Consider the following 24,714-nt stretch of genomic DNA (forward strand, 5'->3'; position numbering starts at 1 on the left):
TGCTATATCCTTGGAATACAGTGATTCATGGAGCAGACGGAAGTAACCACCCTCTAAAAGCTCATGTTCTAGCAGAAGAGATAGGGAAGGATCAATACAGGTAATAAGTGAGTAAATGAAATTGTACATCAGCCAATAAGAGTTCAGGGAACAGAAAACATTGGGCTGCATCGGAAGAGCTGGTGGGGGAGAGGAGGCCGTGCACCTGCTGCTGCCTCAGGCAGGGGCGAGTGGGAGGGCAGTGGAATGTTGCTTCTGACCCTGACCTTGTGTACCTCCCTTCCAGGGGCTGTAGCCTGAGTGACCAGACCATGGAGACCCTGCTTGGTGGCCTGCTGGCATTTGGCATGGCGTTTGCCGCGGTCGACGCCTGCCCCAAGTATTGTGTCTGCCAGAACTTGTCTGAGTCACTGGGAACCCTGTGCCCCTCCAAGGGGCTCCTCTTTGTGCCCCCCGACATTGACCGGCGGACAGTGGAGCTGCGCCTGGGCGGCAACTTTATCATCCACATCGGCCGCCAGGACTTTGCCAACATGACAGGGCTGGTGGACCTGACCCTGTCCAGGAACACCATCAGCCACATCCAACCCTTCTCCTTCCTGGACCTCGAAAGCCTGCGCTCCTTGCACCTTGACAGCAACCGGCTGCCCAGCCTGGGCGAGGACACACTGCGTGGCTTGGTCAACTTGCAACACCTCATTGTGAACAACAACCAGCTGGGCGGCATCGCCGAAGACGCCTTTGAGGACTTCCTGCTGACGCTAGAGGACCTGGACCTGTCTTACAACAACCTGCACGGCCTGCCCTGGGGCTCTGTGCGCCGCATGGTCAACCTCCACCAGCTGAGCCTGGACCACAATTTGTTGGACCACATCGCGGAAGGCACGTTTGCCGACCTGCAGAAGCTGGCCCGCCTAGACCTCACCTCCAACCGGCTGCAGAAGCTACCACCGGACCCCATCTTCGCTCGCTCCCAGGCCTCTGCCCTGACCGCCACACCCTTTGCCCCAGCCTTGTCTTTTAGTTTTGGAGGGAATCCTCTGCACTGCAACTGTGAGCTCCTCTGGCTGCGGAGACTGGAGCGGGAGGATGACCTGGAGACCTGCGGTTCCCCGGGAGGACTCAAGGGACGCTACTTCTGGCACGTGCGGGAGGAGGAGTTTGTGTGCGAGCCGCCTCTTGTCACCCAGCACACGCACAAGCTGCTAGTTCTGGAGGGTCAGGCGGCCACGCTCAAGTGCAAGGCCATCGGGGACCCCAGCCCCTTGATCCACTGGATAGCCCCTGATGACCGCCTGGTGGGGAACTCCTCGAGGACCGCTGTGTATGACAACGGCACGTTGGACATCCTCATCACCACGTCTCAGGACAGCGGCCCCTTCACCTGCATCGCGGCCAACGCTGCAGGCGAGGCCACCGCCACAGTAGAGGTCTCCATCGTCCAGCTGCCGCACCTCAGCAACAGCACCAGCCGCTTGGCGCCCCCCAAGTCCCGCCTCTCAGACATCACCGGCTCCAGTAAGACCAGCAGGGGCGGTGGGGGTGGAGAGCCTCCCAAAAGCCCCCCGGAACGAGCCGTGCTGGTGTCCGACGTGACCACCACCTCGGCGTTAGTTAAATGGTCGGTCAGCAAGTCTGCGCCACGAGTGAAGATGTACCAGCTGCAATACAACTGCTCCGACGACGAGGTACTGATCTACAGGTGAGGCCGGAGGCTGCTGCCAGGGAGGGGAGGGGTGATGGGGCTGCCCCGGCTATGCCCATCTGTGTCCCTCTTCCCAAAGGGGTACACCGGACCTTTAGTGCAGGTAAGGGGGTATGAGAAGAATACCAGCTGCTAGTTCAAGAAGAAAAGAATCTTCTGTGGATAAAAAAGCCTTCCTTCCTGTGGGTGGCTGTGCTAGATGGTTGCGTGACTATGAGCCGTGGAACCTTCTGTCTTGAGCCTAGCCAGAGGTGGCAGTAAGGGGGATGTGCAAGGACAATGAATCCATCTCTTGCCCAAAGAATCTGATTCCTCCAAGGGAAGAGGCATTTGACCTTCAGCCTTGAGGTCAGAGAGTGGCTTGCAATCATGGCTGTGCCATTTCCATGTCATTTAATTCTCCTTCCTCAGTTGCCACATCTGCCAAGTGGGAACAATCCACATTTGACTTGGTTTACGTTTATGGCAAACTGGATTTTTTTTAAAAAAAGAAAGAAAAGCAGAAAGGAAAATAAAAAAGGAGTGGTGGGTCGGCTTGGGTAATCGCAAGGTGAGGAGCTTGCTTCAGGTGTGAGGCTCGGCTAAAATACCGGTCCCCATGAACACACTCATTTCTGGTTTCTTAAATTCCCAAGTTCTGCTTCCTCCCAAGTTGGGATCACCCACTCTCTGTCCTAGCAGCCCTAAAGAGAGGAGCATCCCTTTTTTTAAAAAAAAAATTTTTTAAAGATTTATTTATCTTTTTTATTACAAAGTCAGATATACAAAGGAGAGACAAGGGAAGATCTTCCGTCCGATGATTCACTCCCCAGGTGACCGCAATGGCCAGTGCTGCACCGATCCGAAGCCGGGAACCTGGAACCTCTTCCAGGTCTCCCACAAGGGCGCAGGGTCCCAAAGGTTTGGGCCGTCCTCGACTGCCTTCCCAGGCCACAGGCAGGGAGCTGGATGGGAAGTGGAGCTGCCGGGATTAGAACCGGCGCCCATATGGGATCCCGGCGCGTTCAAGGCGAGGACTTCAGCTGCTAGGCCACGCCGCCAGACATGAGCATTCCTTTTCATATGTGCTCTAATGCAGCTTAGGTTGTCCTGCTCACCTGGGCCTGGCCTATAAGTGGTGACAGTGATTTCTACCTTGTCATGCCCTTGTGAAGGTCAAGAGGGCATGTTCTGAGCCAGATAAGGAGAGAGGGCTGAGAGGAAGCTACAGAATTGCTTAGGTTCTGTAGAGGAAGGGATGAGGTCAGAGGGTGAGAGCCAGGGATCCCACTGCCCTTCAGGACTGCTCCTTGCAGGTACACCAGCCCCAGTGCCTAGGAAACATGGGGGACCCGGCCTGCAAGCTTCCTGCTCCATGACTGCTCAGCGTCCTGTGAAGCTGCAGCACTCGGCTTTGATGCACTTGTGAGGACAGTGAAGAGGAGGGGTGCCGTGAGATTCAACAGGCAGTCAAAAAGCTGCAAGCCCCCGATTCACTGTCAAGATTTCATCCAGCTCTGCTTGTCTGGGTGGAGGGGTTTCTGGGCAGGGAGCATGTGCAAAGAAGCAGAGACCATGGGATGAGGCTGGGGCAGCATGGATATGATTGTAAGGACACCTGCCAGGCTGGTTCAGGCAGCAGCTTCAAATCTCAGGGTGGAGAGAATGCAGCGCGAGAGCTGATCTTCCACACCAGTCCATAATACACATGCAATGTACAGAGAGACACTGAAGTGTCTAGTTCAACTCGAAACCATGTGTGTCTTTCTAATGATAAACGGGGAAATTAAAAAATGACCCACATTCCCAACATCCAAAGCTAACCAGAGACATTTGGTATGTGCTCTAAGTTTTATGTCAACTCCACGTGATATTTATTATCGTCCCACGCACACTATTGTGTCTTAATCCCTGACACTCAGCATTATGGCTTGCTCAGTTTCTGTGGTGCTGGAATGCATTGCATTAGATGGTTCCATAACTTATTTCACTAGTCTTCTATTGTTGAATGTTCAGATTGCTTCACATTTTTCAATATTAAAAGTAAAGCAGTGATAGATATTTTCATGCAGCAATGCATTTGTGCAACTCCAGTAGTTTCCTAAATATATATTCCTAGGACATGGATTACTAGTTTAACAAATACATTATATTGTTTACATATTCCCTAGAAATACTTATCTATCCTCCCACCAGTGGAAGGTGACAGTACCCATTTTGACCACAACCTCCCCAACATTGAAAATATAATAACTTTTTTCTTGACCGTTTCTAGGAGTGAAAAATAGAAACTTGTTTTCATTTGCATTTCCTTGATAACCTGCAAGGTTGACCTTTTGAAAATAAGTCTATTTCTGCACTTTTGAATTTGTGATTGGGCCCTGAATTTGATAAGAAGTGTAAAGGTGAAAGACTGCCAGTTCTGAGGTTTGTGTGGACACGAGGAAGGGGACAAATGCAGCTTCCAAGAGGGGGGAGGACGAGATGGGCCACAGGCAGAGGTTTCTAGAAGGGCATTGCTCTGTGGGGTCTCAAAAATCCTGGAAGTGGGCAGGCATTTGGCACAATGAGGACTGCATTCAAGTCCTGCCTCTGTTTCCAGTTCTACAGCTTTCTCCTTAAGCTGTGTCCTCGGAGGCAGCAGGTGATGGCTTAAGTCTTTGGACCCCTGACACCCATCTGGACTTAGTTCTGGGCTGCTGGCCTTGACCTGACCCAGTCCCAGCTGTTGCAGGTATTTGAAAAGTGAATTAGAGGATTGGAAGTCTCTGTTTCATTGTGTTTGTCTCTGAAAATAGATAAAATAAATAAATGGGAATATCTTTAAACGGGAGCTTCCTAAAAATGCCATGGTGCCTGTGTGCACTTTAAAAAAGTACTGGGAGGGGCAGGAGAGGGCTTGGGCTGTGCTCCTGTTGTCACCTGGGAAGGAAGTCAAGTTGCTTTCATTTCAGGATTGAGAACCATAAATTTTTAAAGATTCCTCTAGTAGGAATAAAAGGGAAGCATTAAAAAATCTCAACATAAAAATGTAGGTAAGAAAGACAACTTCTCAGAGTGGTCATGAAGACTGAAAGCGATTTGATCATGTAGACACACCAAAGGCATGCAGGTTCTGATTGGCAGGAGTAGTGGTCACAGGGAGAAGGCCACTGTGGAAAGTAAGGCCACTCTCTCATCTGCCACAGGGAAGGAACTAGAGGAGGAAAAGCCAGACACATAACACCATGTTTTCATTCAAAGCTTTCCAGATGGCATTTGGAATTCCAGGTCACGGTAGCAGCACTCTCTGGTTCGCATCGTTGCCAGCTTCCTGTGTGTTGGGTGCTAAGGCTTGGAGACAGTGCCCACCAAGCCTTCCTGGATATACTGGGAAGTATCTAAGGCCAAGCGAATCCTGGGATCACTCAGCCAGCAAGAGGCCAGACTGTGATCTGAATCGCAGACATCTGGCTGCAGGGTCATGACTAAACCACTGTATTCGTACTGTGCTACAAAGCCACATGTCTTGGGGAGGAAAACAATTGAGAGACTCTGAGGAAGGAACTGGATTTTTAACAAAATGGATTGTTCCCAGACAAAGAAGACACTAGCAGACTGCATTGTGATTCTCAGCTGTACTCAGATTTTGACCAGAACTTGTGCAAACCAGGAGGAGAGGCTAGAATTTCAAGAGGAGTGCGAGGGGGAGTCCAAACTACTCAGAGACCATGGGACCATGGCAGAAACCACAAACAGTTTTGGAGAACTAGTACTGAGCCAGAAGAAAAAGCTGTGCTTGGGAAAGGAGCTGAGCTGAGAGCAGACGAAGAGCTAGGCCTGGCAGCTTCCGCCTGGCCTCCTACCAGCCCAGTGAGAAGATCAGCGGCAGCAGCAGCAAGGTCAGACACATCGACTCAAGGATTGAGCTGTGCTGTCCACTTGCCTAAGGTTTCAGGCACATGTATGTCTTTAGTTCTTACCAAGGCCCACTAGGTCAAAACGATTTTTTTCTAGAGACTTTCTCCATGAAGATCTGTGACCCCTTGGGAAAAAGGGTCCACTGAGGACTAGTCCTGCCACAGTACTGAGCTATGTCTTTGGGAGGCTGTGGATCAGGAGCATCCAACTTTGCTACCCTACTTGGCAAATTGTCTTGTCTAATCTGACTCCCTTTCTAACAAGCTCTCTATGGTCTATCTGTCCATGCTAGTGCAAAGAATTGATTGTAACTGCACAAATCCAGGTTGGGGAAAGACTGGCTTGAGTGAAGTTTGGTGGGGACTGGGTTGTACTCAAAGGCAGGACCACCAAGTGATGGCACTGTGGAAGGACTTGCACAGTTGTTAGCTGTGTTGACAGAAGAATGATCAGATCATGAGAGGTTATGGCTCTGCTGAGTCGTTCCTGTTGATCAGAGCAGAGCTGCGAGGTGTTTCATCCAGGCTGGCATCACTATCAGGAGTTGTGGTCACACACTGCCAGGGGGTCCAGAGGCCAGGAGATGACAAGGGGGTTGCAGAATCCCATGTGAGATGGGCAAAGTTGACCTTAGAGGTGAGAGGAGATCTTGGGGTTTTTAATTTATTGGAAGAGTTTGTGATTGGAAGGGAAGGAAACACACACACACACACACACACACACACACACACATATACACTCACACACATGTAAGCTTTGGTCCATTACAAAAGCAAGACTCCAGCAACAGTCTTACATACATCCTTCTCTCCATCCAGCTAGGAAGTGATGTGGCTTTGGATTCTTCTTGCTCTGTAGCATGTGCTACTCCTGTGACACACTCTTCTGCACCACTAGCCCCTAGTGACTCCTGGCCCCTACCATCTGAGCATTCAGTACATGCTGGACCAAGCAGAATGGCCATGAGCATCCAGCCTGCCCAGCAGCAGAACAGGAAAAGCTGTCACAGGTGTGAGTAACCTCTACCTGAAGAATGTATTTAAAGCCAGCTCCATGGATACTGAACAGACAGTCTGACTTTCAGACCAAAGTGGAAATGTTTCGTTCCAGTGATATCCATCTTCGTCATCTAACCTGTTCAAGGTGCTCATAATCCAAAGACCAAGATAGTAGGACTTCCACTGGTGCTGAATTCATTTGCTTGGACCTGTTGGGCCCACTACAGCATCCACTTCCCAGGGTTCAAGTGCCCGATCTAATAGGTCAAAGACATGGATCTTGGTGGAAACTTGGTGTCCAGGGACACAGATTATCAACAGGTCACCAGGGAGCCACGCTGAGGTCCACAGAAGACCTGAGGAACTGCGAGCAGGTGTTGGAAAGCATCAGGGCTTATCTGTGTGTCAGGAAGGAGAGTGGAGATAGGGGCAATCCCAAGTCGTGGATGTTCACACAGGGTTTGCATTTGGCAAGGCACTGGTGTCCTGCTCTTTGCTCAGATAATAAGCTCCCTAATTATGTCAAGGTTCTGGCTGGTCTCTCCAAACATCTGCCTTATCCAAATACACACAGCTAAGCCCTGCTGGACTCGGGCAGTCCACAAGTGTTTGCTGTGTGACTGGGGAAGGCTGACAGGCGCGTCTCTCAATGTGCAGGCCTGCCCTTTCAGCAAGGGGACAGGGTTAATGCAGACAGAAGCAGAAGGGAGAAGAGTGAACAAGGTGGGGGGTGTGGCCTGGCCTGGCCCTCTGGAGGGAACAACGACCCACCCATCTCAGCTCGGCCTCAGCCCCGGTGAGAGATGGAAAATCACGTACTTTGCATGTCTGTCATGATCAGCCCAAATGACATTCACAAACACTTGTGTTTAAGAGTCATTGGGAGCATCTGTCACAGGCCATGTTGTCAAAAAGGGCCTCAGGGGGGACGGCCAGTGTGTTCCAAAAGCACCTTGTGGAACCAGCCCAAATGTGGCCTCGTTGGCCTGGTGCTACTCAAGCAGCTGACATCTCCCTATGGAGAAGGTGAGGGGCCGTGAGAGGAGGGGCCCTGAAGTGGGGAGGAGGACAGCCACAGTGTCCCCCACTCCTGAGCTAAGCTGCGGGACCTGCTTTCCACACCAAATGCTTCTGTGTCAGACACCCCTCCCACCCAACACCCACCCACATACCCACACACTCTGAGCAGAGTGGATCACCTTGTCAAGTCTGGCAGGCTTCCATCACAGACTGCCTCTTTGCTGCTTGTCTACCTTGGAGGTTGGAGGCAAGGACCAGGGTAAATTCAACTTGGTCCTACTGCCTAAGAAACTTATTAGTCAAGACCTCAGTGGAGCCTTCTCACTCCCCAGGAAGGGACAGCCACACAGCCACATCCCTCCACCCAGGGGTAAGAAGGATATCTATTGCTGAACCTGGTGGCCTGGAGCAGGTGGTGGGGGTATGTGGGGGAAGCTGACAGAGCTGGGGTTCCCATTAGGAGAACACGCAGGCCCCACCATCTATGCCAGGAGAAGGTCCTTGGACTTGACTGTTTCCCCAGACAACCTGGCTTCCACTGACAGGGCAGGCAGAACCCCCAGGCAGAGGAAGAGAGAGCTATGAAAAAAGGAAACTTGGAGCTGGCATAATGGTATAGCACACTAATCCTCTGTCTATGATGCTAGCATCCCCTACAAGCACTAGTTCATGTCCTGGCCGCTCCACTTTTGATCAAACTGCCTGTTAATGTACCTGGGAAAGCAGCAGAGGAGAGCCCAAACCCTTGGGCCCCTAATGGGAAACTGGGAAGAAGCTCCTGGCTTTTGGCTTTGGATCATCACAGCTCCAAGTATTATGGTCATTTGGTGAGCTCATCCTTCTCTTAGTCTTGTCTTCTCTCTCTATGGCTCTGCCTATCAAATAAAAATAAAATAAATCTTTAAAAAAGAGAGGGAGAGAGAGACCTGGGAAGCAGGTTGCTCCTTGACTAAAGCCAAAATCAAAGTGAGCCAGCCCTGGAGTTTGTGTGGGTCTACATTACTTTCGTACCAATTGATTCTTAAATCACCCGAGAGTAGGAATAAGCAAAATTCTGTCTGTTTTATAAATGGAAATACCAAGTCTCAAATGAACAGAGCAGATTTCTCTACTTTGTGCAGAGCACAAATGGAGCTAAGTAATCTTCATCCAGGGCCCAAGTTTTCTCCGGGGCTGGAGGCTTGCCGTGGGCACACCCCCTGTGACGCTTCCTCCTGGAAAGAACAGGGTGGTCTCCATCAGTCCCAGTTACTGACATCTGCATTCCCAAGTCCCAGCACTGTTGGAGCCTAGGGATTTGAGGTGTGCCATGAGAAGCTTGGCTCACTCATAGACAGCCACGTGGGACAGCAAGCGGGACACTGACAAGAGAACTTGGGGTCCCCTGTCACACTTAAGGAACCCTTGTAAAGTCATCAAGTTGCTAGTGGCATCAAAGAGAAAGCAAAAATAGATGAGCACAAAATGCAAGTGAACGTGACCTCAACACATAACAGGTTATTTGCCTCTTACGTAAAAGAAGTCCAGGGAGGGAGAAGTTTGAGGCTGGTTTCCCGGGCAACAGGGTCACCAGGAGCCCAGCTCCTTCTAGCTTTCTGTTCTAGCCTCTGCACATTGTCTGTCTTCAAGGTCACCTCATAGTACAAAACAGCTGCCGGCATTCTGGCTATCACATCTCCTTTGTAAGGAGCCAAGAAGCTGGACAAGAGAAGAGCAGAGATGGCAAAGGTGTGTGGAGAGGAGGGTCCTGGAGATCTGTGACTATTTATTAGGACCCAGCCTCCTTCCTTTCCAGGAGTACTATTTTTCTCCCTGATCCCCAGGAAGCTGCCTTTACAAAAAACAAAGCTGTAACCTGGAACATGGTCTGATGGGGTTTTTAAGGGATCATGATACATAGTAAACTTGGCAACTCTGGAAGACTCAAAGGAGCAAATCCCTCAATGATGGAACTTCAAAGCCCAGAGACTACCAGAATGTAGACATCAATATTCCTGATGACATGTCAGGAATCATGTCCCTCTCACACCCTGCCCATCTCACTCTGCTCAGGAAAGCGACACCACTCAGATTGAGAAACTTCTGGGGCATCTGCTCAGAGGTGACTAATTTCTCGACATGTCATTCTCTCTGTACTCTCTCCAGGCTCTGGCTAAAGACGTGTCTGAAGGGAGAAATAATGATCAGGAGTAAAGGAATGGCAGCAAGCAGCTGGTCACACTTTCTTCTGGAATGAGGGTTCCTCCTCCAGTAAAAACACCAGAGAATCAGCCCTCTGTTCTTCTTTTAAAATGGTTTATTTGTCTGAAAGGCAGAGAGAGAGAGAGCTCTTTCACTGCTAGTTCACTCTCCAAATGCTTTCAAAGGCCGTGGCTGGGCCAGGTCAAAGTCAGGAGTGAGGAATGCAATCATGCCTTCCCTGTGGGTGGCAAAGACCCAAGGGCTTGAGTCATCACCCGCTACCTTCCAGGGTGAGAATTAGCAGGAAGCAGCATGGAGAGCTGAGTGAGACTCCAACCCAAGGACCCCAATATGGAATGTTCCCACTGCACCAAGCACCCACCCCTCTGTGACTTTTATGCAGTGTACATTTGGTTCATTTGGAGGTTGGGGTTGAATAGTATATGTATATATATTTCATATCAGGAGGGAAAGTACCATGAATGTTTCCAGAAGAAGGGGTTGGGTAGGGAGGGGTACCTGGAACGTGGGGACCAGTGCTGGTGTGGGGGTGAAGATCAGCGCACCAGTGAACACTCCTCTGTTCACTAGACTTCCCCAGGTATGTTCCCAGGTCCCATGCCCAGTCTGCGGCAGTCAGGTTGGTGTGGGGACCCAAGCATCTGACTCCATGGCTGCCTTTTCCAGCAGTCCCGTGTTTCTCAGTGCCGGCTGCACATCAGAATCTCCCCCTGTCCTGCTGAGAGCCTCAGGCTCAGCCTGAGCTGGGTCTAGGTGCCATGCTTCAACAGCTCTCTACCCCATGCTCAGTTGGGCCTTTGCCTCCTGCCCTTTTGTCTGGGGAGGTATTGACCCTTCCACCACCCTCAGAGCTGATTGTGGAATTAGAGGCGATGATAGGCATGAAAGAGGAGCAGGGATACAGCTACTCCAGCTCATCCAGCTTTGGGGGTTGTACCTGTTGTGTCAGAGATCCCCAAAAGGCGGTGATCTAGCGCTGGTACAGGAGCTCCATAGACCTTAGAGACTGAGCAGGTCCTTAAATTGTTCCCACGATGTGCGCAGGGGCTCTTGTGCCGGCTGACTCTTTCAGTCTGGGGCCTGTGCTATGGCATGGCCCAGGCTCCCCAGGAGCAGCCCTGAGCCTGTACCAGGGAAGGTGAAAGGGTGAACACCTTATCCCCCTCACCTTTGGGAAAAGGAAGGAGGGCAGGCAAGGCATATTCTGTGCTGCCTCCTGGTGGGCCAGCAAGACAGAGCTCCAAGTGCCCACTGTGTGAGCTTGCTTATCCAAATACCCACTACAGAAGTCCTTCCCCACCTGCTGGCCCCATCGGCCACTCAAATTCCTGTCCTATGGGCTGTGTCTGGGGGAGCCAGACCATGAAAGGCACCCACCTCCCTGATGCTTCTTCTCTCTTGAAGAGCTCCCCACTCCAAAGGCCTGCCTGCTGGCTTCTGCTGCTATTGTGCCCCCTCAGACCCAGTGACCTGAAAGGAAGTCAAAAGAGAAGCATGACTGGTGGGAGGCCTGGGTGAAGGTGGCCACATGGCTGCGTGGGTTGGCACCTGCCCACACAGCCACAACACAGAGAAGCAGCCGGGGAAGACAACGGATTAGGGCTGCTGTTCTGTTCATTGCTAGTTCTCTTTTCTCCTCTCTCGAGACACTGCAGAGAGAAGCAAAGAGGAATGTCTTTGTGGTTGCCAATTAGGCTGCTGGTCTGGTATGTGCATGCCTGGCGGGAGTGGGCACCCTGTGGGCAACGGGCGGATTTGGGCCAAAAAATCAAATTAACGCCCATCATCCTGAGCATCTCAGAGACAGGTTGGGGGAGCAGGAAGAGTCACACAAAACTGCAGAGGGGGAGGTGCCAGCCCTGGGTGAAAGGAAGAATGGATGACGGGGCTCATTAATGGCATGGGAGAGAGGGCTGTCCCTGGCTGGGTGCATTGTGCAGGCAGCACCAGAGGCGGGCTTCTGCGCAGGACATCACTGGGGGGTCTGATGCCCCAGGGTGGAAGAGCTAGGTGTGGGAAATATGCCTGCCTCTGGAAAGAAGATGCAGGACAGGAAATGCAGCATCAGAGAGCGCCATCAAACCCAGCACCTTCTGTCTAGGGGATCAGCCACAGTTCAGGAGCTCTTCAGCTTGGTAATTAACAAGGCGACCCCACCCCCAACCATGAGGTTAAAACATAAATGAATTCTTCAACAGAATATGTTGGCTTGAAGCTAGCTGGAATGAGTTTCTATGCCTCAACAGGAGGGGTGCCCTCTGGGGGGGGGGTGAGGCTTGTGGCTGTGTCTTGGGGAAACCGGTGTTTTCTAGAAAGGGAAGGCTAGGGTAGCCGTTGCGGGTAAACAGCGGAGGAAAGGGGTGAAGGCAGGTGTCTGGGCAAGACCATAAGTCTTTCAAGCAGTTTCTATTCTTTGGGGGAGAGAGGAAAAAAAAAAGACACAGGTGTTACTACAAACTCAGACTGGTGCTTAGTGTTCAAGCAGTGACCTTGGTGCAGGGCCCTGATGAGTGAGAAAAGAACCCTGAATCATGGGCCCGGCATGGTAGCCTAGTGGCTAAAGTCCTCGCCAGGATCCCATATGGGCACCGGTTCTAATCCCTGAGGCCCTGATTCCCATCCAGCTTCCTGCTTGTGGCCTGGGAAAGCAATGAAGGACGGCCCAAAGCCTTGGGAGCCTGCACCCATGTGGGAAACCTGGAAGAGGCTCCTGACTCCTGACTTCAGATGGGCTCAGTTCCAGCCATTGCGGCCACTTGGGGAGTGAATCAATGGATGGAAGATCTTTTTCTCTGACTCTCCTTCTGTATATCTGACTTCTGCAATAAAAATAAAAAAATAAATTAAAAAAAAAAAAACTGAAACACCTCTCACCCCATACAGGAAAGGACCCTGAAAGAGGAGTGGCAGTGAGGCAGGACTGGCTGGAGCCCTGACACCTGGGACAGTGGCGAGGCCTTGGGTTTTATACGGGATAAAAGGAACTGGAGCTGCGGAGGTTTGGAAGCAGCTGGAAGGAACTTCCATTGCCACAGGCTAGGGCAGGGCAGGACCAGGGCGAGGACCAGTTTCAGGCAGAGGGAGGGACAGCTACAGGGGATCTTAGCTAAATCTTGCGACCCTCCTGCTCCTGTACACATGGGAGGAAGGACCCTGGGCACCTCAGGACAGCAGTTCAGGGCATGGGAGCCTAACTGAGCATAAAATCCTCCTCCTGCAGAGAACAGGAAGTACCAAGAGAGGATTTTCTGGGTAGAACTCTCCAGGCTGCGTCTGCTTGGCCCAGGAGTCTTGCTGAAGAGGCCTGGCTCTTAGCCCTGGAACATAGAGGAGTTTCTGGTCTCCCTGTGCGGGGTACCTCTCCCCTCACCCCTACGCTGCCCCATGCTGTCCCACACCCAGATCCTGTGTTCTCCCCACCACCCCTGACTGACAGAGGTGGTCATGTCTGGGCCTAGTTGGTTAGCTTGAGGCATGTGCTATAAGATTCCTGGTTGCCCATTCACTCTCAGGGTGTGTGAGTGCATTTCCGCTAGTGCCCCACTGTGAGGATGGAGGCTGAGGCTGGGGGGATCGGCTTGGCCACCTGGGGCTCTTTGTCCTGGGGCTGCCACTGCAGCACACTAGGCTTGGAGACAGGCTCTAGGAAGTTGGGCTGGTGACAGTGGTGGCAGCGAGCTCTGAACACAAGGGAGATATTTTTACCACCCATCAAAATGCCAGCCTAGAGAACCCGTGCCAAGGACTGCTTCCCAAGGCTTCCTCCTTCAAGCTTTCATTTTCTCCAGGGAGGCTTTGCAAATGTCCAGGGCTGCTTGTGAGTCCTCAGCAGTTCTGTCCCCTCCAGGTCAGGAGTTGAAATGGCTATCCTGCAGTCCAAGCAGGGGAACTGGGAGGTAGGCTGCCTCCACTGTACCTAGCCCTGCTGTCAGCCACTCTGTCTGGAATGCACCTAGAATTGGGGCCCTCTCCCCAAATGCTTCCTTCATCCATCAGAAAGCCTGAAATTTCCTGGTGAGAGATGTGTTTCTTTGGCTCTACTAGGAGCTGAAACCTGGGAGATGCAAAAATACCTTTCCTCTAAACCCCACCAGCAGGATTGCTGATCTGATGGAGGGCATCTGGCAGCAAAAAGAGGGATGGTCCACAGGTTGTACTTCAGAGCCCCGTTGCCCTGTGTGGGCAGGTTGCGGAGAGCTCACAGAGTGGGAGGGGGACAGCCAAATCCCTAGAGATCCTGTGTGCTGACTCATTCATCTCGACCATCTTGGTCCAGGTTCTTCCATGTTTAAAATGGGGCTGAGGGTTTGCCTACCTTCTCGCTGTCTCTACAGACTGAAAACAATCCTGGGTGAGAAGGCCCAGGTCCAGGCCATCCAAGTCTTTCTTTGTGAATCCTTGGGGCATTCTTTCCTCGTGTTCCACCCTTCTCTCCCTGCCACTGCACTAAATTCCTCTCCTTCTTGGCTGAACGGTGGCCGTGCTGCCCCATTTCTCAGGAAGGCAAACTGAGGTTCCAAGAGAGAAGAGACACAGCCAAGCTTCACACATTAGCTAGCTCCTCGGCGGCAGGACTGACTTTCAGAGAGGGACTCCTGTCCGATCCCAAAGCCCATATCCTTTTCTCTGAAGCAAAAGCTAAGCATAATTGGGATTTATTTGGAAGCTGGATGGGAAGTGGAGCTGCTGGGATTAAAACAGGCTCCCATACGGAATCCCGGCGCATTCAAGGCGAGGACTTTAGCCACTAGACCACAAGCAGGGCCCAATTGGGATTTATTTGGAAAGACATGAAGGAAGCAAACCAGATGGACGGACAGAGGTTGTAGGTGGTGATGACGCCTGCCTAGGTCAGCTCAGCCCTAAGAAGGAGAACAGAGTGGGGCACTGTGACTGCAGGGCAGCACTGGGGACAGCACGGGACATCCCCACCTGCATCACGATAGCTAGCCACTCCCTGCAGATGCAGTCCCTGGGAAGACCAGGGTGCTCCGAGGCAGGGGTGCTCATGAGACCTGCGATGCCAGAATGGGGAAATATGGAGTCTGACTGTGCTGTCGCTCCCAGTCAGTGAGTTAGTGACACCCTGTGGAGGGCTGAGAGGGGGCAGTGGAGCTGAGCCAGGAACTGTATGGCTGGGCAGGGTCCCAAGGACCAGAAATGCTCCATGCAGAAGTGTAGGACCCAGGGAGAATGGAAGAGCTGCATCACTTCACATACCTCAAGGGGAATGCTGACCAGCTCTGGGCAGCTCTGGGAGTTTCACTGGGACCAGTGGGGAGGGAGGACATAGCTGCTGGTCCTGCTCCAGCAGAGGTGCTGAGCCACTGAGAGCTGCCCAGGGCTGGGAAAATCTTTAGTGGGAATGCCACAGTGTTGGACATGTGGGGATAGTGCTGGAGACCCCTGATGGAGGGACCCTCGGGAGTGCCTGCAGCCTGTGAAAGAGGTCAGCAGAGGACATGTCTGGACAGGGACCAGGGGTGCCCAGAGCCCACCACAGCCCCTACCCCAGCTCAGACGGCTGGCCTCTTGGGCTGGTGAGCTGGGCAGGGGGGCTGCCCTACTGGCTGATATTGTCTTCATGCCTACCTTTGTTTTCTGCCCCACCAGATCCGGGCAATTCCTGCTCATAATCTCTAGTATCAAGGAGCATTCACTGATGGCTTGGGCTTTGTTCAAATGTAGAGGAGGTTTTTGTTTTTTAAGATTACATTTATTTGAAAGAAAAAGACAGAGAAGAGATACAGAAAGAACAAATGTGGAACTCCATCCACATCTCTCCTGTGGGTGTCGGGGCCCAGGTACCCCAATCATCCTCCACTGCCTTCCAGGAGCTGGATCAGCACTGGAGTAACCAGCACTCATACCAACGCCCATATGGGATGCCAGCGTAGCAAGTGGTAGCTTTCCCTGCTGTGCCACAATGCCAGCCCCATCAAAAGTCAGGGATTGACTCAGTCCTGGAAGCCCCACTGAGAGGGACTGCACCATCTCCCCTTTCACACAGAATCTAATCTAAACCCAAGGCCACGTGACCAGCCACTGATGGTGCTGGGTGTGCATCCTTGTGGTCCAGTGTCAACACCCTGTCCTCGGACCTCCTGACTCTCCCCTTGCCCTGAGGTCAGCCAAGATGCTCTCGCTCATCCTGAGGTCTTGGTCAACCACTGATTCTCAAATGAATAAGTTTCTTTTGACAAGCTCATGGGAAAAAAATGTATATTATGAAAACACTGTGTATACATTTCAAAATTCTTTGCATCAAAATAAACGTATTTTAAGACCATTTTTCACCAACTTTTTAAAATACCTGTCTACATATTGAACACACTTTGTCACATACATACACACACACTCACAAATAGCTACACATCCAGCACTCAATGACCCTGTTGGGGTCATTTGACCCAGGCATACCACACACGCTTTGGGTTTTTTTGTCTTTGTTTTAAGATTCATTTTTAAGAATCATTTTTATTGGAAAGGCAGATTTACAGAGAGAAGGTGCAACCAAGAGAGATTTTCCAATCTGCTGGCTCACTTTCCCCAATGACCTCAAAGGTAGGAGCTGAGCCAATCTGAAGCCAGCAGCTTCTTCTGGGTCTCCCACATGGGTGCAGGGGCTCAGGGACTTGAACCATCTTATTCTGCTTTTCCAGGTCATGAGCAGGGAGCTGGATGGGAAATGGAGCAGGTGGCACTAACATACCCATCTGAGATACTGGTGGTAGAGTAGGAGGCTTAGTTTACTACACCACGCCTCTGGTCCCTACCTCACACATTTTACACATGTACACACACACACATTCCCTCAGACACCTGTGCTTACACTCCCCATAGACACACACAGGCACATCCAACAAGAGTCTTCAGCAGTTCAGCTGGGGAGCTCAGGAAGACAGGATACGTCTACATGGGGAGATTTCCTCAGGACCAGCTAGGGCCCCCAGCTGGTGCTTTTCCACAAGCAACCCTCACATTTATGCGGGGTTCCACATTTCACAAAGCATAATGGCCTGCACTTCCCAAGTCATCAGGCAAAGAAGAGTGCTCATGGCAAAGGCACAGCAAGAAAAAACTAGGCATAGATTTTTTTAAAAAAGAAATGTTCGTCCCCAAATCAACTCATCTTTGAATTCCATTTTTCCACCAACCATTTTGAAATTCCCTTGTAGCTACTCGGCATTGGCTGTAGACCAGATACAGTGGCTGGAAAGAGAGCTTTACAAAGACGGGTAAGGCCCTGCCCTAGTCTCAAGGGAGAGGCAGGTGTAGGCACTAGCAGAAGATGACTAGCAAGGCTCTGGGGGACAGAACCCAGGGGAGAGCTCGCCCAGAGATGGGATTTGCATCAGTCCTTACCAGAATGAGGTGGGGGAAAGAGTGCTCCTAGAAGAAGAATCCCTACCTGCAGTGGGTCAGAAGGGCTCGGCGGGGAGCCAGGGCTGGGACAGGGAGGGGGCGGACCACGTCTTTAACCTGGAGCTGTGCTCAGCACAGTTGGCCTGAAGGCAGGGCCATCTTTCTCCCAAGTGCAAAGCACAAGTGGCAAGTCCAGAGGTTGGGTATTGTTATCAATGCCAAGGTTACCACCTATGTCACTCAAGGTGGAGGCAGAGGGTAAAAGAGAACACTTCAGTGCTCAATCGGCAACACATATACTAAAACTGCAATGAAAGGGAACACTTCAGCCAAGGGCTCGGGTTATGGTGGAGGGTCGAGCTGCTGTCAGGGTCACCTCGTGAGGACTTGGAAGTTAGCAGCAGCAGGAAATCACTGCCTGTCCCCTGCCACCTTCCACCTAGGAAGGAAGGGACACGGAGTAGGGCATGCCCAGGTGTGTCTGGTGGAAGTTAGAAACCCAGGAGCTTCCCACCTTCACATCTTCCAGGGCTCCCACCTGCCAACAGACAAAGGAGCCTGAAAAATGTCATTTCCAGCCACACAGAACAGAGTGGGAGACAAGTGGGAACCAGACTGGAAGCAACAGTAGAATGACAGGGCTGCTCCTTCCCTTCTCTGCCATCAGCTGTAGATTTGTTGAAATGAAGCAGAAAAATGCCTCCTGAATATTAATGAAGGCAGCAAGGAAGCAAACTCAGAAGCAGCAAGCACAAGAAAGGAGGCTTGTGTTGTTTCTTTCCAGGGTAAGGACTTGGGGTTGCAATTTCACATTGTGTTTTGGAGCATATGAGTTTAATTAAATTTAACGCGTTGGAGCAACTTAACTTAAAATAGCAATTCGTCTAACAGGGATGTTGATGGTTTATACTGAGGAAAGCAGTAGCTCAGGCTTTGGGGAGCATGTTTCTCATGGAGGGCTGGCGCCTGCTGGTTGGGTAGCTGTCTTCTTTCTACCTTTCCAATGTACTCTTCCCCAATAACCCCCGGCTCTCTGGCCAGGGTCCACATGCCTCTCTGCTGGTGGTTGAGTTAAGCCACGATAAGTAGCTGAAGAAGTCTGAGGCAGAGGAGAGAAGAGGCTGTGAGGTGTGTTTGGTGCCCACCCTGTGAGGTTGACCCAGAAAGTTTCTTTCTTTTTTTTTTTTTAAAGATTTATTTATTTTTATTGCAAGGTCAGATATATGCAGAGAGGAGGAGAGACAGAAATATCTTCCATCCGATGATTCACTCCCCAAGTGACCGCAACAGCCAGTGCTGCACTGATCTGAACCCAGGAGCCCAGATCCTCTTCTAGGTCTCCCATGTGTGCACAGGGTCCCAAGGCATTTGGGTCTTCCTCACTGCTTTCCCAGGCCACAAGCAGGGAGCTAGATGGGAAGTGGAGCTGCCGGGATTAGAACCGGCGCTCATATGGAATCCCGGCACATTCAAGCCAAGGACTTTAACCACTAGGCCACAAGCAGGGCCCAACCCTGGCAGTTTCTTAAATCCTCATACCCAGTGGCTCTCAAGGGAGAAGGGGACACAATTTTTATCCCCCTGGACAGTCAGCAATGTTTGGAGACTGGGATGTGTGCTGGCATCAAGGCTAGAGCCAGGAGGTTCCTAAATACCCTGTAGTGCAGGAGGCAGCCCCTTACATTCAAGACTCAGTCCAACCCACAAGTTCACCTGCCAGGGTTGGTAAATGCCTCTCTTCACAGGTGTGTCTTAACATCTTCACATTTCCCCTAATCTCCGGTAGACCAATGCTTTGTAAGAATATAATAACAGGAGCTGGTGCTGTGACGCAGTGGGTTAAGTCAACGCCTGCAGTATCAGCATCATATACCACAACAATGGCTCAAGATTGGAATCCAAGACACTGTGCTTCTAATCTATCTGAAGATGCTCCAATTATCTGGGCCACTGGCACCCATGTGGGAGACTCTGAAGGAGCTCTGGATTCTCAGAGCCAGGAACCTAGCTCAGGACTGACCTAGTCCAGGAACCTAGCCCAGCCCTGACCATAGCACCCATTTAGGAAATGGGCCAGTGGGGTGAAAAGTCTCATTCCTTCCCTTCTTCTTATGTTATTATTCCTTCCAATAAATAAAACACAATTGCTTTTAAAGAATATAATAGGATTAAATCATCAGAAGGGAATCTTTATGTACTTGGATGTCAAGGTGATACCAATTGATATTCCTGGTTTCTGCTCTGTTGGAACAGAGAGCAGGGGCAAACAGTCCATTCACCAGACTGACCTACACGAGTCTCTCCTTCCTGGGCCAAGGGGGCAAGGATGCCTCAGTAACCACCAGCCTTGGGTTCCTGCACATCCTGTGAAGTCTCCCATTCCTTATGCACCTCTTGTTCACTTATTCATTAATAAATGCCCTCTTTAGTCTTTTTTCCCCTGAAGGAAAGTCTTGAGGGGGTCCACACTAGAGGACGGTTTTCAAAAATGGGCAAAGTTAAGAGGGTGTGCAGGTGCTAGGAGAAAAAATGGGACAGGCAGTCTGGTTTGGGAGCCCAGCTCAGGAACTCCTGCTGCCTCGAAGAGATCCTGGAGACCATCTTGGTGAGCCAAAGGGTCTGACCAGGGCTGGGTGTTATTAGTTCAGCATTGGTGGGGGCAGTGCTGAGAGTGGACTTTTAGGGAAGCATAAACGGAGACAGAGCCCGTCTGGAGGCCACCACACTCATTAGAGTCAGAAATAGGGAGGTACATGCCACAACCTGCGTTTGAAGCTTGGAATGTCTAAGCCAGAGACATGGGCTGTGGGCAGGAATGAAGGGTGAGCCAAGGCTCCCAGGAGCTAGCCTGGAGCATCAGTAGTTAGTGTGTGTGGGGAGCGATGCTGTGTACAGGTGTGCACTGATGTGACTGAAGTTCCATCTCAGTCAGTAGTGTCTGAGTAACACCTTTCATGTGACTTTCATGCAGGTTGTCTATTGGCTATGTGGGGGTAGATGTGTCTTGATTTTTTTACATAAAAGATAGTTAACTATTAATTGTTTTTCATTTTATTCATTTGAAAAGTAGAGGCAGAGAGTGAGTTAGAGGGGGAAACTTTCAACCCACTGGAATCAATCTCCAAATGTCTTCAACATTCAGGGTTAAAACCAGACCAAAGCCAGGTGCCAGGAGCTCCATCTGGGCCTCCTCTGTGGGGATCAGGGACCCCACTGCATGAGCTTTCACCTGCAGCCTCCCAGGTTGCACACTGGCAGGGAATTTGGATGCGGCGTGCAGCTGGGACTGGAACTTAGGCCCTCTGCTTTGAGGTTAGGCATCCCAGTGGAGCCTTGACCTCTGCACCCAATGCCCAGCCTGTGCTCTTGCCTTAGCTGAGTATGCACTCTGGATCCCAATGGAGCCAGTCAGCTCTGAGCTCTGTCCTCACCCGGAGGGAAAGTGTAAATGGGTTCTCTTCTTCTATAAATGAGAGTGTTGTCAGGAGGCTCAATGAGATAATGGCTGTGAGCCTCCTAGCACAAGGGCAGTGCCTGAATGTCAGAGGCAGCTTGGAGACAATTGACTGACTGTGCTCATGTCTCCTCAGTGCCCACTCTGCTCCAACACACACACACACACACACACACACACACACACACAGAGTCCTGGGACAGGGGACTCAGGAATTGCCATCCCAGTCTTCTTCCTGCTGCTGGGACACCTATGTTAGCACAGCTCACCAGCAGCTCTATCACATTACAATATCTCCCGATCTAGACAGCAAGGAAAGCAGGGTCCTGTGTGAAGTCACCCAGGAGGTCAGGAAGATGGCAGCATGGCCCTGGAGCCACCTCTGGCACTTACTGGCTAGGCATCCTTGGGCTGGTGGCTTGAACTTCCTGTGCACTAGTTTCCTAGTGTTCCTAGTTTTCCTAATGTAGAGAAGGCAGTAGTAATAGTCATTGAAGATTAAATGAGTGTCCATCTCCTCAAAGTCATCAGCGTAGTGTTCAGCACAGCGGCAATTCTCATGTTAACTGCTCTTTTTTTTTTCCTCCTAAGATTTATTCACTTGAAACAGAGTTACTGAGAAAGAACAAGATCTTCCCTCCACTGATTCACTTCTCAAATGGCTACAACAGCTAGAACTGGGACAAGCCAGGAGCTTCTTCCGGGTCTCCCATGGGTACAAGGGCCCAGGCACTTGGGTCTCTTGTTGCTTTTCCCAGGAGTGTTGTCAGGGAGCTGGATCAGAAGGGACCTGTTGAGACATGAACCGGCACCCACATGGGTTGCTGGTATCACAGGCCGTGACCTTTACCCACGATATCACCTTACTGGCCTCTTAACTTCAGCCTTGTTAGCAGCAGGGTCTGCTGCCCAGGAGAAGGTGTCTAATCACCAAGATGACTTTTGGACTCAGATCCACTATGCATGCCATGCTGCTGTTGGGAGGGTTAACTGCAGGAAGAAAGGCAGAACCCCTGGCACTGAGCAGGTGTCATTGCACAGGCAGGCTCACACCTCGGGCAGGGCAAGTGCTCTCAACTGCCCATGACTTGAGGGAGGAGGGGCCACCACGCTCATGATAGACAGGAGTCTATCATGGCTTGGCTGGCCTTTGCCCAATGCCTCTGCTGTGTCACCTGTGAAACGGTGGCCTTAAAGGTGCTGCCTCAGGGAATTGCTGAGGCACAAGCTGACGGAATGACACAAGGGGCTACAGACACAGCTTGGCACACAACAGCCGCTAGAGGGTTGGTCTTGTGATGGTCACTGCTCTTGGTAGGCTTAGCTCCTGCCTGTCCTCGTAGCCTGAGGAGGAAGGAGCCAGGCTTTGGGGAACAAGTGTGTCCCAGAAGCGCTGGCCACACAAGGCTCCCAGGGCTCTGCCCAGCAGGTGGCGCAAGGCACAGAGGAAGACAAGCTGTGACAAGCTCCTGATGCTGCTGCGCAAGATGGAGTTATTGACCAGTGATGGGCCAAGGCAGACTTTTTACTAGGACAGAGAAAACTGCCCCTGTACCTGTCACACTGCGGAGACCAGGCCCAGCCTGTGGGCCCAGAAGCTAAAGTGCCAGCTGCCTGGTAATAACAGTTGTAGCCGTGTGATGTCAGTGTCTGAGCTGTAGCCATTTCTCCTCTAAAATGTGAGCACTGAACAATGCTTTCCCAGAACTGCCATGAGGTCCACATTAAATGGTCACTAGAGAGGTTGTAGATGGCCCAAAGGTCTGACTCACGGGGTCCTTGCTGGATGGCACCCTCTGGCTGGCTTTGCCTTCCCTATAACTTTTCCTGCTGTCAGCATGGGCCAGGGGGAGGGGTGGGGCGTGCAGGGGCTAGGTTTCCTCCAGCAGGCACCCCCTGGGGCTGAGCATGATGGGACATCAATATCAGCCTGTCAGCTCTCATCCTGCACGCGGCGGGGGTGGGTGTGTCCCAGACAGAAGGTATCATTCAGCCTTCAGGCTTTGGTATTTTTTAATCTGAGATCTCAATTAAGCTGCCTGGCTCAGGTTTGGAGAGAGCAGAGGTGGATGGGAAAGGATGTTCTCAAGTGACATGGGGCTGGAGAAACGAGTGGAGGGGCTTCCAGGAGAGTGGCTTAGTGGCACCTCCAGTGTGTCTGTGAGGTTACTGAGAGAGTTGGCAGGCATAATAAGGAACGTGGTGATCAGGGCTTGCGTCCAGGCTTCTATCCAAGCAGGATGCCAAGGATGGGCCCCAATGTCTGGAGATAGTGCCCCACTTGACCCTTCCTAAGCCAAAGGATCCAGACCCCTCCCCTGGGTGTCCTGGATCAGGCTGGCCCACTACCCCTGTGTCAACCCTTCCTGTGGGGTACACAGTGCCCCCTAGCCTTCAACTTGGTTGAGTGCAACCCCCTCCCCTGACTCCAGGTTCCTTCTGCTTGGAGCCAACCCCGAATCATGGGGGAGCCCCTTTTGGAGAGGAGTTGGTGTTCGCTGTTCAGGACAGGGTCCTTAGAGAGGGCTTCATGTCACAGGTGACCTTGATGCATCTTGGGGAACTGAGGTGGGCCTCATCCTCACCCCTGCTGCCCAGAGGCCCTGGGGAAGAGCTGCAGCCGCTGTGGGGAGGAGCAGGGGTCCCTGTATGTAATGTCTGCCTCATCACTTCTTTAATTTCTCTGCCTCTGTCCTTCCCTCCCATCCCTGTGTGTCCTCTTTCAACTCTGCTGGAGTGTTCCCCTTTCCCCTCTCTACCTCCACCTCCCCCTACCCGGCCTGGTCTCTCCTCCCTGTCCTGTCTTCACTCCTGCTGCCTTTGCATCTCCATGTCCCCCCAACCACTCCCCTTGACATCCTCGCTCACATCCTCACACTCCTCCCTTCAATTGCCCACATTGCTTGTCACCCCACCTACCTGCCTGCTCCTTTACCTGGGTGGGTGTGGTCTGCCTCTTTCCTTTCCCCGTTTCCTGTGTGCTATCCACACCTACCATCCTCTTCCTCCCTGTCATTCCACTTCGGCCCCGTCCCCTCCCCACCACCTCTTGCTATCTATGTTCCCCCTACCCCCATCCCACCCCAGGATGATCCCAGCCTCCAACAAGGCCTTCGTGGTCAACAACCTGGTGTCGGGGACTGGCTACGACCTGTGTGTGCTGGCCATGTGGGACGACACGGCCACAACGCTCACAGCCACCAACATCGTGGGCTGCGCCCAGTTCTTCACCAAGGCGGACTACACACAGTGCCAGTCCATGCACAGCCAGATCCTGGGCGGTACCATGATCCTTGTAATCGGGGGCATCATTGTGGCCACACTGCTGGTCTTCATTGTCATCCTCATGGTGCGTTACAAGGTCTGCAGCCAGGAAGGACCTGGCAAGATGACCACAGCTGCTGTGAGCAACGTGTACGCACAGACCAACGGGGCCCAGCTGCCGCCGCCACCGCCTCTGGGCGTTGCACCTGCTGGGCAGCCATCACAAGTGCCACCCAAGGTGGTGGTGCGGAATGAGCTTGTGGACTTCAGTGCCACCCTGGTTCGAGGCAGTGACTCGTCTTCCTCCAGCTCTCTGGGCAGTGGGGAGGCAGCGGGGCTGGGCCGGGGTCCCTGGAGGCTCCCGCCCCCTGCCACCCGCCCCAAGCCCAATCTGGATCGGCTGATGGGAGCTTTTGCCTCCCTGGACCTCAAAAGTCAGAGAAAGGAGGAGCTGCTGGACTCCAGGACTCCAGCCGGGAGAGGGTCTGGGACACCGGCCAGGGGTCACCACTCCGACCGAGAGCCACTGCTGGGACCCCCAGCAGCCCGGGCCAGGAGCCTGCTCCCACTGCCCTTGGAGGGCAAGACCAAACGAAGCCACTCATTTGACATGGGGGACTTTGCAGCTGCTGCAGTAGCTGCAGGAGGAGGTGCCCCCAGTGGGTACAGCCCCCCTCGGAGGGTCTCCAACATTTGGACCAAACGCAGCCTCTCTGTCAATGGCATGTTGTTGCCCTTTGAGGAGAGTGACCTGCTGGGGGCCCGCGGCACATTCGGCAGCTCTGAGTGGGTGATGGAGAGTACCGTGTAGGGTGAGGGGGGCTCCC

The 24,714-nt window shown here is 52.1% G+C and overlaps 1 protein-coding gene across 1 annotated transcript; it reads left to right on the plus strand.

Annotated features, from left to right (window-relative positions):
- The first annotated feature begins 297 nt into the window (after positions 1-297).
- On the plus strand, positions 298-24,714 carry LRFN2 (leucine rich repeat and fibronectin type III domain containing 2). Its single transcript, XM_012928493.2, has 2 exons — positions 298-1,702; positions 23,711-24,714. Exons 1-2 carry the CDS (start codon positions 312-314, stop codon positions 24,696-24,698), a joined length of 2,379 nt encoding a protein of 792 aa, XP_012783947.2. The 5' UTR covers positions 298-311; the 3' UTR covers positions 24,699-24,714.

Source organism: Ochotona princeps, chromosome 1, assembly GCF_030435755.1.
Source record: "Ochotona princeps isolate mOchPri1 chromosome 1, mOchPri1.hap1, whole genome shotgun sequence".
NCBI classification, from domain to species: Eukaryota; Metazoa; Chordata; class Mammalia; order Lagomorpha; family Ochotonidae; genus Ochotona; species Ochotona princeps.

Bases quoted from the DNA above. Each gene is read 5' to 3' on its own strand.
- LRFN2 (XM_012928493.2), top strand. From the start codon at position 312: ATGGAGACCCTGCTTGGTGGCCTGCTGGCATTTGGCATGGCGTTTGCC. The intron at 1,703-23,710 runs GTGAGGCCGGAG...ATCCCACCCCAG, and splicing joins GACGAGGTACTGATCTACAG to GATGATCCCAGCCTCCAACA.